This window comes from Bombus vosnesenskii, unplaced genomic scaffold (assembly GCF_011952255.1).
Source record: "Bombus vosnesenskii isolate JDL3184/JDL3185 unplaced genomic scaffold, Bvos_JDL3184-5_v1.1 scf7180000014816, whole genome shotgun sequence".
NCBI classification, from domain to species: Eukaryota; Metazoa; Arthropoda; class Insecta; order Hymenoptera; family Apidae; genus Bombus; species Bombus vosnesenskii.
The window spans coordinates 27,539-41,348 of NW_022883662.1; the positions used below are offsets into that span (position 1 = coordinate 27,539).

Genomic DNA, 13,810 nt, shown 5'->3' on the forward strand with positions numbered 1-13,810 from the left:
GATTTATACCGTCCGATAGCAGTACAGTATCTAAAAGCGGCTGAAATGCATGCGAAAATGCAGAGAGACAGTAGATAAGCATGTATGTGTTTGCGTCAGAACCGAATCTAAACTTCGATTTTCATTCATAAGTGCAGTAGCCCTTGTCTACGATCGTCTGAGTACGGATACATTAGTCTTTCTCTTTCTCTCACTCTCTCTCACTCTCTCTTTGCACTGACGATGAGTGAACTGCGTTTCTTTGGTACAGATGCACCGAGTTACGGGTACACCTGTACCGAGCGTGAAGCTAGTGCTAGAGTATCGACCCACAGCATGTGGTAACTCTTTCTCCCTTCTCCTTTGCTTGTTTCTTTCTTGCTCTCTCTTGAAACATCGCGTCTCGTTCACCTATTCCCTATCTCAATTCTTCTAGTATAATTCGCTCCTTTCTCTTTCTCTATGTAGCCCTTTCTCTTTTGTACGCCACGAAATATAGATTTCGACATGGTCGAAATTTGCAAAACCGTCCACAGAAATTTCAACCCTATGACAATATGGTACATTGTTGTGCATGCGCGAGATGATACAGGAACGTGCTACCTTGTTCGCAAGCCCTACCTATACGGCCAGACTTTTGAAACTGTCATAGAACTTCCAAATGCGCGCACCAAAACTCTGTCTATCATTCCTCGAGTAATTCACAAACATGACTCTCCGATAAGAAAAGTTAATGCTTGGCCTTCAAACTGTGCTGCGTATCATGCACGTAAATTACAAACAGATATTCCACCGTTTCATTTATTCCTATCATTATATCGAGCATCGTATCATTACATCCGCCTTCGAAAAATAACATTCAAAATATTCCATAGTCATTTGTTTTTCCTTCTCCTAAAAAAACTCAAAGAACTCAAGGAAGAGAATAAAGTGTAATTTTTCAACTTGATCACACAGCCAGAATCAGTTAATTAAGAAGTAAATGTCCTACATCTGATTCTATGTCGTTAGTCCTATGTATTCGCGGTATTTTCGGTTTTCGTACGAAATTGCGATAGATCGAAGAATTGTAGCTATCAGAGAAAATAGTGGAAATAAGCTGGAGGGAAATGAATGTGCTTCCATATGGCATCTTACTGTTGTCGGAGGTAATTGCGAATAGAAGAAAATATCCTGAGTCATTGGTAATGACAGGATAACGTAAAGCGCAGAACGCTTACAAATCTGATCGCGTGGTTAGAACCTCGCAAGACCTCGAAATCGAGAGACGGAAGAGAAACATGCAAGTGGGAGAGGGCTCCAACGACGGTAGTCGTCCCTGGTTTCGAGTCGGACAGCTCAGTTCATTTGGTTGGTAGAGGCGAACGGTGGTGCATAGTGCGACAGCTGATTCTGGACAGTGTTGCGATCATTTCTCTCTGCTGTCAGTGGATACAGTACTGCGGATCGTTTAGTTGTTTCGCGATTCGATTTTCGCGTATGCGTGTATGCACAACGGAGACAATTGCGATCCTACCGAATACTACTCTTTCCTCGAAAACGAATGCGGCCTTGCAATTTGAAAATCTTCTCATCGATCATTGGAAAAGCCAAGACAAGGCTCAAAGACGCATCGTAGCGATTCACTACGGCCTAGCTAGCCTATGTACATATCGGGCTGCTCCATGTTCTACTGTGATTGCCGTGTGATCACTATTTTCTTGTGAAACACGACCGTTGTGTATAGTGTAGAGATCAAAGAAAGGGCGGAGAAGCAAAGAATGCACAGCGTCATCATCGGGGTATGATTTCGGACGCTGTTAGGATACCTAAATTTATATTCGACCGATGGTGAGTTCACTCTATTTATAATGATCATAACACTTGTTCAGACACTTTCGTAAATTTTTAACTCGTACACTGTACGCGCAGCCCTCTTATCCTACTTGAAGGTTTAACCCATCCCCTTTTGTCTACCTGTCTCACGACTCGTAAATCCTCATTTCCTTCTTTTTTCTTTTTCTTATTATTCATTCTCTATTTTATCGAAATTGAAAGTGCAGAGTTATGAAAGGCAGCAAAATAAAATGAAGGCCAGTTCCAGTGCTAAAAAATTCATAACTTTACAAGTACGACACAAAGCTTGTGTGGTTTCGGATTATTTTCTTTACATATTACCTCTGATGACCCATTTAATTTCGCAGCCTTTTTTAATATTTCTCCCATTTGCGACTGCCATTAAAACACACGTTCGATATGTTTAGTGCAACACTTGCAATGTTTATAATCGTATAGTTAATATATGTCAGTGATAGAATGGGATTATACATATTGTTAGAAAGATTAAAAAAAGGAAGTTCACTGTTTTTACACACACTTGCGTGTAAATCGGTTGTCGCATCATAGAACAAAGACGAGTTAACAAAGAAAGATAATGATGACATTCGTTTCGATCTTGGCAGACTACACGGCCTGTTTTCGATGTAGAAGGTTAAATTCTTGATGTTGTTCGTCTCAATTTTATTCCTCTTAAAAGCAACTATGTAGGTAGATTCGTTGGGCCACGTGGAGTTAAAATTGTTCACGAAGTTTCAACAAAATAAATTTGATGTAAAACGTATGTTGATAATATGTACGTGATAAAAAGATAGTTGTATGCGTTGAATCAATGTTGTAACAAGCATGCTTCATCGCAATGACTCTACGCATCACATCTGTTCATCAAGACATTTGCTGGAATTGAAGTATAGCCGCCCTTCTATCAGGTTCGTTTAAAGATCTGTCGAGAGTAACGCGATGCTCGAGAGATGCAATGGGCATTGACCCTGTACGATCGCGACCGATTTATGCAGAAAAGTTTAGTGTCGTAATCCGTCTACGAGTTTGTTGGCCGAATGACAAAAATATGATTCTTAACCATCTAAACGAGTATTTGTAACGATCATGGCTCGATCGATCGTTACCAACGATAACTTGTTCTAATTCGAAGGCTATTCATTTACTTGTTAAATCTATAGATACGTAAGTAGGTATCTTGTAAAAACAATTGTAAGCGGCGTTCAATTAAAAATTTATCGATTTACGGATCATGTCGATCGATCGATCGATTAGCGATTAAGATTTGACCACCTGTAGCAACAAGCGTTCATTCTCATCGAAATTGAATTCATCGAAACATATATTTGTATGTTCTGAACAACATATTTTCAAATCTATCGGAATATTTAGCATGTGTTATTTCATTTCAAGTTATTTCATTTATCGCATCTAATACATATCTAATTGTAAATTCATTCTATCGATCTAGATGACAAGAAAGTACTCGATTATCGCATCGCTAATCAATAAAATTCAATTCAGTTGTAATATTGTCCGATAATTATAGGTGCGTTATCATATCTTTCGAAAATAACACGTGCGTTCGAATTTCATTCTTTCTGTCATTATCGGGCGTAAGAGAAGAACGAATGTTCTCTCCTTTAGAAGGCAAGAAATTACAGTTAAAATGAACTTGAAAGAGAGAATTTAATATTTCTTTGTCTGAATTTAATATCTCTTCTCTTGTTCATCGATTAGAATAAGATTTATTCATTTCTGTCCATGCGACAGATAATGTTAGGATTTATCGTCTAGTAATGTAACAATAAGTCCTAAAAAGGAAAAAAATGTTGCTCTACAGGCAAGAAGGGAAAAGTTCTTTGTTCTCAAACTCGTTTCGACCATTCCAAAGTTCTTGCTTCAAATGCGCGTGATTCATGGATGTTATCCTGAGAATAGTTTTAAAGCGTTGCACAGAAATTCTTGCCATATCCTTTTACGTTCGTTTGATAATAAGTATCATTTATTTATAATTTATTCATTATTTATTATAAAATAATGTTAAATAATACAAGATATTTTACATAAAAGGAACTGCTGCCAGATTATTTAAAAATATTCATTCTTTTATTTAGCAATTCAATCAATATCCACCAGTAGATCGACGCTAGAAACAATTTTTAAACAAATTATAATCACTGTAACTTTAACAACGGGATGAGATGTAATTGGCAAATTTATGGTTCTAGCATCAACAGATGATGGCAGATTTAAAGAATCTCGCTCTGGCTGGTGGAGGAGGATCTAGATACAGTGGGGATGAACAGGTACAGTTCATTCCAGGTGGAAGTCATCAGGTGACCATTAAATCGCCTCCACCTTCACTGCATTTGGAAAGTCTGAACAATGCTGTTCTTAGGTATGCTACATAATCGCTAATCATTACGCAAAAGATAGAACTCGAACAATTTTTTAAACATAAATTCTTAGAAAGTTTCATTTGGATTTCAAATGACTTCGACTTCGATGTATCTAACAAAAAGTTTATACGTAGGAGGTGAAAAGGCAAGTCTACTTTAAATTCTGTCAATCGTTCGTACGGGCTTCCCTTAAAAAACGAAAATATAAGAACGAGTATGTCTTTTGGCGATTAAGCTTTCTCATAGTCTCGCATCGACACATTCTTTATAACTAATGTAAATAAGAGATAATGTAGTCGATACTGATAGTTACGTAATAAACTACATCGTGTGCAAATCTTTGTACAAAAATGATCGGATAGCATGATTGCAAAGGTTACTCTCTTCTCGATGAACGTCTTTTTAATATCACGTTTCAAAGGTATCTTTTTAAGCAGTTTATATTGTAATACTGCTTCTCATTTGACATTTTCTCTGCTCAAAAATTATTTATTGTACTGAACCTTAGCAGAAGATCAATGTATAATGTATACGGATAATCGTCTGCACTTTCATTAAGGATTTAATGCTACAAATTGATGTTGAAGTTTTACATACATGTGTAGTACAATCAACTTTTGTTCATTTTTAGATCGAGATATTCTTAGATCCAACTTTGGTGATTAATTGCGTGCTTGAACCATTTTTAAATAGGTACTTAATAATAGGGAAGGATAATCGTAGATTTTAGTTTAGTTTGAGTTTATCTGTTTCTTTTCTATTCATATACACCAAACAGAATTTTATTGGATATATTAGATTGAGAATGTATAACAAAGACCATCGCGGTCATGGAGTGAACATCGAACACGCGAACTAATATATCCCAAATACGACTAAAACGGATCTCAAGGTCTTCCCATTGATCGCTTTAAGGCTTTCACAAAGCATCAATATAATTTGTCGTTCACAAAGTAAAACTGCGCAAAGTTTTTAAACTAAGGTTAGATACTTATTGTTAAATTATATGGGAAAAGTATTGGTACGTTTGACTTTTTCAGGTGGTCCTTCGCAAAAATACACATTGCATTCGAATTAAATGATGCGAAAATAAAAATATAAGCAAAAATCAACGAAGTCAGATTTTTGGTAATTATATTTAATGTATATTCATAAGTACACAAAATCGTTCGAATTTGTTTACGAAAATTTAACTGATTATCCCTTTGGTAACAGTACATACGATCGCGATACCGATTAATCCTTATTTTCATTGAAACCTTAAAACTAGAATGAAATGAGCGATTAAATTACAGATGCGATGAACATCGTATGCTTAACATCGCGTAGCTTCTAAAATTCATTTTACACCAATGCAAGCCACGCTCGCAGGCATAGGATAAAAGACTTAGCCATGTTCTAACTTTACCGTAACCGGGCAAATATTTAAAGCGAGACAAAATATGTAAAAAAAGAAGAAAACTAAAAATCTAACAATTATTAAAGTAGGACTAGAGTGAACTGTTCCTTGTGGTAGTTTGACTTAAATATCGCTTTCGTGAAAACGAAAACCAACAGTTATGTAATTTGTTGAATTAAAATATCTATTTCTCAAGCTATTTCAATTGAGCTGAATTATCTGAGGTACCCGAAATGCTCGAAATGTTTGAAATACGGGTAAAAGAGTCCTTTCTGGTTGCTGCAATATTTTCTTCTTTGTATTCCAGTGGCTCGCAAAATAATCTCCATTGCAATTGCAATGGTAGTGCGTCTAATGGTACCGCAGTTGCAATGTGTAGCAGTAGTATGTTCGCGAGAAAAGTACCAAACCATAGTCCAGGACAAGATGGCAAAAGGCCGGCAGTAACATTAACGCATTTACCGAAGAGACCACCGGTTGACGTTGAGTTCAAGAATCTAGCGTACAGCGTATCCGAAGGCAGAAAGAGAGGTTGGTCTTCGAAAGAACGATACATTACGTAAAAAACATAACGAACGAGAACGATATGTATAAATATTTGTGCATAGAAGCACATTCGGTAGACACTTTGTTCAAAAATATGTACCTTAGAGGTACAGTTGGACTAGGTTGTGAAGAGGCCACAGCTAGAGAATCTAGGCACTCGCGAAATCTGCGCTTTAATGAAATTTCTATATATTACCTTCACGAACAAGTAAATTTTACAAGATTTTAACTCCATTTTGTCAATGCAAAATATGAAATAAATCGTCAAAATATTGTACAAAAAAGGAGAGATAGGAAAATACGAAAAAATAAAGAAACAAGAAAAGATGATAAATCTTGTGGTGTTTTACGTTACAGGATACAAAACAATTTTAAAATGCGTAAACGGTAAATTCCAATCGGGAGAACTGACCGCTATCATGGGTCCTTCAGGTGCTGGAAAAAGTACACTGATGAATGTTCTGGCAGGTTACAAGTGAGTTACGTTTCCAAACAATTTATATGATGTTAAGAGACAAAAAAATACAAGTTGAATAAAAAAAACATCACGGTATTCTATATTTTCAGAACATCTCACTTGAGTGGTTCTGTTTTGATAAACGGAAAGGACAGGAATCTGAGGAGATTTCGAAAGATGTCCTGTTACATAATGCAAGACGATCGTCTTTTACCTCATTTAACGGTCTATGAGACAATGACTGTTTCGGCTAATTTAAAATTAGGAAAAGACATCAGCGCGAGGGAAAAGAGAGTGGTGGTACGTTAATAAAACGAAACTCTGGAAACAAATGAAACGCAGAAACAGTAGCCGAATCACTTAAAATAATAATTTGAACGAAATAATGTTTAACGCAGATCGAAGAAATCATCGAAACGCTCGGCCTAAGCGACGCGAGCAATACACAAACCCACTGTCTTAGTGGAGGGCAGAGAAAAAGGCTATCGATCGCATTGGAACTTGTTAACAACCCTCCGGTGATGTTTTTTGATGAACCAACTTCAGGCTTGGACAGTTCGACTTGTTATCAATGTTTAAGTTTGCTCAAATCGTTAAGCAGAGGAGGTAATTGTGGCAACGAATTTCTTAAATATGAAATCATCACTATCTCATAGTTAGTAATGCTGTCTACTGTTTGATAAATGTTTTTATTTCTGCGATATCTTAGGAAGGACTATTATATGTACGATACATCAACCAAGTGCTCGATTATTTGAAATGTTCGATCATTTGTACCTTTTGGCCGAGGGCCAGTGTATATATCAAGGAAACGTTGGTGGCCTGGTACCTTTTTTATCGTCAATGGGCTTGGAATGTCCTAGTTATCATAATCCAGCGGATTACGGTAGGTGCAATTATTTAGTTAAAGACTTGAATAACATTCAAATTTCATTAAAAAAAGGAAAAACAATTTCGTTTAGTTATGGAAGTGGCATGTGGAGAACACGGAGAATGCGTGCACAAATTAGTCATGGCAGTAAATAACGGTAGATGTGCTAATTATCAGCAACATCAAGCTACGATAAATGCAGTGCAAACTGTATCGAATGATATCGCAAAAGAATCGCCGCAACAAGAAACAAAATCTGAATCTGCTTTAATACCAAACGGTGTGACAAAGCAACCGAATGGCGGGACAGTAATCAACATACCAATTTCTTGTACGACTTCTTTGTTGGACAGTGCGGAGAGTATAGAACAAAAAGTTGGCTTTCCAACGAATAGTTGTACCCAATTTTGGATCCTTCTTAAAAGAATATTCTTGTCGCAAATAAGAGACATGGTTAGTATACTTGCACACAACCTTGCTCAATAGTAATATTTCGCTTGCTTAACGATATTTTATCATTTTTATCATAGACATTAACGAGAGTAAGGCTGATTTCCCATATAATCGTTGGATTCCTCATTGGTGCAATTTATTATGATATCGGCAATGAGGCCTCAAAGGTAATGAGCAATGCCGGTTGCGTCTTCTTTACGGTGATGTTTCTCATGTTCACTGCTATGATGCCTACGATTCTTACGTGTAAGTGAACTACACGATAAATACTTAAGCCTTCTCTTTCTATACGTATTAACAACGTTTTTTGATATAGTTCCGACAGAAATGGCTGTATTCGTGAGAGAACATTTAAATTACTGGTATTCTGTGAAAGCTTATTATCTTGCGAGAACTTTAGCCGATGTACCCTTTCAAGTAAGTACATATAAGACTTTTTATTTCAACGCCTATGTTTTCAATGAACACTCATTTCAATTAATGTGTTTGTTATTTTTATTGTAGATAGTGTATTCTATAGCATACGTCATTATCGTATACTTCATGACGTCGCAACCATTGGAAACAAATAGATTCATGATGTATTTAACTATATGTATATTAACAGCGTTAGTTTCGCAATCCATCGGTTTAGTAATAGGTGCAGCGATGAGTGTAGAGGTACTGTTTTATATTCTAATCTATAAAATTTGTTTTTGTGTTATTTAGGGCCTTAATGAAACGACAAATTTTGTCCTTCTTGCAGAGCGGAGTATTTATTGGCCCTGTATCGTCAGTGCCCATCATTCTGTTCTCCGGTTTCTTCGTCAATTTTGATGCCATTCCAAAATATCTCAAGTTTCTTTCATACGTGAGTTATGTCAGGTACAGCTTTGAAGGTGCCATGATTTCTGTATATGGTTATAATCGTGCTAAGCTCAAGTGTTCTGATGCTTACTGCCACTTCAAGAGCCCGACGAAGTTCCTGGAAGAAATGTCGATGCAAAATGCTGTCTTCTGGCTAGACGCCGTTGCGTTGGCAGGTTTTTTGCTTACCTTGAGAGTGATCGCCTACTTTGTATTGAGACTGAAGTTACGATCTCTTCGTTAAAACACACAGTGGCCGAATATAATCGATGATCACTTGGTCGTCATCATGTTAGGAATATTCATTTTACCTCAATCTAGCCCGAACGTGAGAGCTGACAAGTCTTCTTCGGAAATTCGCGGTTACGATTCTAAATTTCGATTCTTTTTCTGAAAATAGAAATACCCGGACATTTATGTATCAAAATAACATAACATAGGTACATGCCTGAAAAAAGCGCGATGAAATATTTTCTTTTTCATTTGTCGTCAACTATTAAGATTTTCTACTTTCTACTTACTGGAATTCATCATCTCATTTACACGCTCATGTTGCAAATGAGAAAATCGCCTTAAAACGTTCTATTATGAAGGGCGTACAGTGCTTCATTACCTCGAGTTTTTTTGAAAGAACCGAAGTTTAAAAGGAAGTCTTCATTCTCAATAACGCATTTCCAATATCAATTGCAATTAATGTAATTTCTGCCATGTAAATACAAATTGTAAATGTTGAAGAAAACATTCATATTTCATGCAAACTCAAAGAGATACGTATGTTGTTTCATACGATCAAGTGAGATGACTAACAATAGTAGACACAAACGAATGGTACGCATAAAAGAACACAGTTTAGGCATTTTTGACACAATAGAGTGCGCCAGAATTACATTGAAATTGTAAATCATCGATAATAGACCGAAAAGAGATCACTGTTGGTACTATACATTCTCAATCGAAGTGCAAACATTTATAGCCAATTATTACAAACTCGCCAGGAGCCTTAGGCCCATTCAAGACTCATGGTCCCTCCAACGAGCGCGTGTGCACCACGCGACAGCATAGACTTTTTTTGATAGATAAGCAATAGAATTTACAAATCGCGAAAATTAGAACGGATTCTTTATTGTTCTTATAGATATTTACGTCACTACATTCACTTACGATTAGTCTATGCGGGAGGTACCTCGAAGATATACCATTGATGATAAACGACCACTAATCGTTTAAACCTAATGGACAAAAAGAAGTTTTAGCCGAAAACATTGAAGTACCAAAAATTAGTTTACATATGTATGTCAAATACTCGGGTATATCGGCGAGATACCTATAAACACATATTTGTACTAAATGATTTCTTACGAGATCGCGAGCAATCCTTATCCATATTGTCATTCCATTTATAAATAATTCAATAATTATAACGTTTAAGCGATAAAGAAAAAATGATAAAACATATACTGTAAAAAGCTCACACCTGACCAATCACTAGCTGCCTGTGCGTTTGCTTCTAAGTCTGGAATGCTGAACATTGTTATATTTATTACGATATAGTCGTTTAATTAACGAGGTGAAGGGAGTATATTATTAAAAAAAAGAAGAAAGAAAAGAAAAAATTAGAATTAAAAATGAAAAAAAAAACAAATTAGGCATGTGAGTATGACTTCAACAGGATTATTTCGGTTTTTGGAACTTTTACAAGAATTTTGTTCACGGCCTATGCATTGTTCTTATCGTTACGGGTTCATTTACTCAAGGACTGAAAAAGAAAAAACGGAAGGACAAAACAAAAAATTTATAGACTTTTTTTGACTTACTTAAATTAGATCTCATTTCATGGCGTTTCGTAATATGTATGTAGTTATGTCATAATCATAATATATAATCACACGGTTGGGGTCAGAATAATCTTACTCTCCTATAGAAATTTGATGAGTTTCTCAATTCTGGGAAGAAATAATATATGTAGATTAAAGTATTATCATATAAATATTTTTATATTTCAATATCAAATATAAATCTGACATACTGTTAGTACTTTTGGTTTAAAGCAAACTTATTATCGTAGTTTATCTTTATGGTAGAGGTGAATTATATTAATTGTATTCCAATGTATATTTATTACCTTTAATGTAATTGCAACATAATTATGACAGTACTTATTACAGGCATTCTATATGTTTAAAATCTTTCCAGGAAGTTGTTCTTTACTCTTAGACAAGTTGTTTTCCATATCATTCAAGATATCAATCTATTTCTCTTTATTGGAATTTAAGAATTAATTCGATCATAAATTATCAGACTGTTTATTGAACGATAAACCGGTATTAAACTGGTGACTTTGCATATAGCTAATACAGTATGCAAAGAAACAATTTGTGAATCATGAAGTAAGGATAGAGACAGGAGTAGGCCAAAAATTTTCTTATTCTTAGATTTGCTGTATAATTATCATTTATATTTCTACTTATTGTTATATGTAAATAAGCAAATTAACCAAACATATAATCAAGAGACAACGACGCACTGCAGTATACATAGTATGTATCTATGTGCGAATATTTTGTTATTATTTCAATTTTACCATGGTAAAACAATTAATAATAAACATTATACCATAATCAAATTGTCAAGGTTTAAAATCGACATTACCATAAATTTGGATATCATATGATCATTTATATTTCATTCCAAATGCATTCTAGTAATAATAATATGGAATGTCTGTGATTCAGTATCGACAAACATTGTTTGGTGTTTAAAGACAAGCTCTATGAGATGTACATATAAAATGGTATAAATGTAAGGATTAATAAACATGAAGTAATAGGACATCGAAATTGAATAGATACAATAAGATAACAGTTATGTTTCCATGTATACTGTTATCACGTTTTGAAAATAAAGAGTGGAATATCTGTTTAGACCTTGGTTCGCATTTATAACATAACAAAGGTAAATTTAAAAACCAAAATAAACTATTTAATTCTACCATACTATAGTCAGCTCTATATTCTTAGTAGTTTTGCTCATAAAAATATATACCAACATATTATGCAGAACCAAGGTTTAAGCATACGTAATATCGGTACGATGAATTGAAACTGGATAAAATTCATATTCGTTTACCATTCATTCTTATTATCGGTTCATTGTTTCTTATGACACAAGTTATTGATTATTTTTTCTATGTATAATGCTGCGTAATTGCATTCGCGATTGAATGAATTATTAACAGATGTAAAGATGGTAAAATGTTAGGTTTAGTGGTTTACACGATCAAAATGTTAGGTTTACACGAATCCGCGCGTATTGTGTTCAAGGCTCGCGAGAATTGAGACTGTAATAACGAACAAGCAAATTTTTAATTGCACGTGACCATCTTGCGAGCAGAACTCTCAAACTGCTGTTAAAGAACTTTAATAGCATAATATCACGTTTGCATATACATAATGTAGATACGCAGCATAAAAAAATTAATTAAGACGTTCTCGCTTTTAGGACACATATTCCACACGTACAATGTACAATGTATGTATATTGCCCGACCATGTATCGCATACAATTCATGACACTTTTTTCAAGTATTGTAATTTTATATAAACAAGAAAGTATACGTGTGTAAGGCTGTGCGTTTGTGTGTGCGATATCAAAAACAAATAAAAATATGTGTATAAAAAAGAGAAACGATATGTACACGCGGGAAGGAGGATATTACAAATCCTTGCGAAATAAAATTTCCAATATAATATTTCGTGTTTTGAGCAAAGAATGACACGTTTATACTAAAGCACAAATGAATAAAAACATCTGTATAATGTGTAAAAACACAACGATGTTACCTTTATTCAAAATGTAATTGTACTGGATATCGATAACGGATCTATCTAGTGCGCTTGAAATATAGAATTCGAAATTGTAACCGAAAGAATTCGTCAGAAGCACGTGGTGCATAAGCGACCAATCTAATGGAGGAATAGAATTATTTTAAGCTTGCTTTTAGCAATGCTGCCAAAGTAAAGCGTCTTTAAGTTTTTCATTTGTTACAATTTAAGATTAGAATGCTGTAAAATATGAAAATTAATTATTTCATTAGAGCATGTCAAAATTGTAACGTTAATTCTTTTCTACAAATGTTCTATGTTTTTTATCACATAATAAGTATTTCGAATATTATTGAATATATATATTCTCAAATTCTATTAGAAATTGTGTAATTAAGTTGGTAAGTGCAGTTTATAGAATTCGTTGTGAAAGTCACAGTTCACTGTGCAACAACGCATCAGAGTTTCAAAAAGTTTGAAAATTTAAAGTCATGGAGAAACCTATAGTTCGTGCAAGGGTAGTGAAGGTCCTCGGCAGAACTGGATCCCAAGGACAATGTACTCAAGTCAAAGTTGAATTTTTGAACGAACAAAATCGGCAGTTAATCAGAAATGTGAAGGGTCCTGTACGAGAAGGAGACATTCTAACACTCTTAGAGTCCGAAAGAGAAGCTAGACGGCTACGTTAATGTATACACTTTCTCCTCAAAAACTGAACAAAAGATATACCGGATTTCTCCAGGTATTCATATCCGTCCCCTCGTTTACCTAATACAAATTTACATCTAAGAGGGGTTTCAAGCAACGTTCAGTAATTTTTTTAAAATTATTAAAGTCAATACTGCAAAAGTAAATCGTTAACTGAATACTCATTTCCTAGGTATTATGAACAGAAGCTTATTGATATTTGTTTTAAAACTACAATCGAATTCCTATTTTCTTATATGTATACCTATATCTTTAACGAAAAAGCTACATTCACGCATACCATTGATGGAAACAGCATGTAAGTACTATCATTGTTCCAGCGTAATTAAAACATATTAAAATTTAAGAAATGAACTGCGTTTATTATTATATCCTGCGAAACAACATCTAATGTAATTTACATTTTTATCCTCAACCTGTTGTAATTTTATTTTAACCTGAACAAAAATGTAAGAAAAAAGGGAAACATTATATATCTGGAAACATTGTAAATACATATTTCTAAGAACGAAA

The 13,810-nt window shown here is 34.7% G+C and overlaps 2 protein-coding genes across 3 annotated transcripts; both read left to right on the forward strand.

Annotated features, from left to right (window-relative positions):
- Positions 1-1,303: 1,303 nt before the first annotated feature.
- LOC117240588 (ATP-binding cassette sub-family G member 4-like) lies at positions 1,304-13,810 on the forward strand. Of its 2 annotated transcripts, none has more exons than XM_033506587.1 (13): positions 1,304-1,809; positions 4,026-4,195; positions 5,903-6,126; positions 6,499-6,616; positions 6,709-6,898; positions 6,997-7,204; positions 7,308-7,484; positions 7,561-7,922; positions 8,000-8,168; positions 8,239-8,339; positions 8,427-8,582; positions 8,668-13,331; positions 13,470-13,810. In XM_033506587.1, exons 1-12 carry the CDS (start codon positions 1,807-1,809, stop codon positions 9,010-9,012), a joined length of 2,223 nt encoding a protein of 740 aa, XP_033362478.1. In that variant the 5' UTR covers positions 1,304-1,806; the 3' UTR covers positions 9,013-13,331; positions 13,470-13,810. The 2 variants fall into 2 exon arrangements, with proteins under 2 accessions (XP_033362478.1, XP_033362479.1); XM_033506588.1 differs by lacking the exon at positions 1,304-1,809 and adding an exon at positions 5,237-5,324 and having other exon boundaries at positions 4,064-4,195.
- On the forward strand, positions 13,005-13,320 carry LOC117240589 (40S ribosomal protein S28-like). Its single transcript, XM_033506589.1, has one exon. The coding sequence runs from the start codon at positions 13,081-13,083 to the stop codon at positions 13,276-13,278; it is 198 nt and encodes a 65-aa protein (XP_033362480.1). The 5' UTR covers positions 13,005-13,080; the 3' UTR covers positions 13,279-13,320.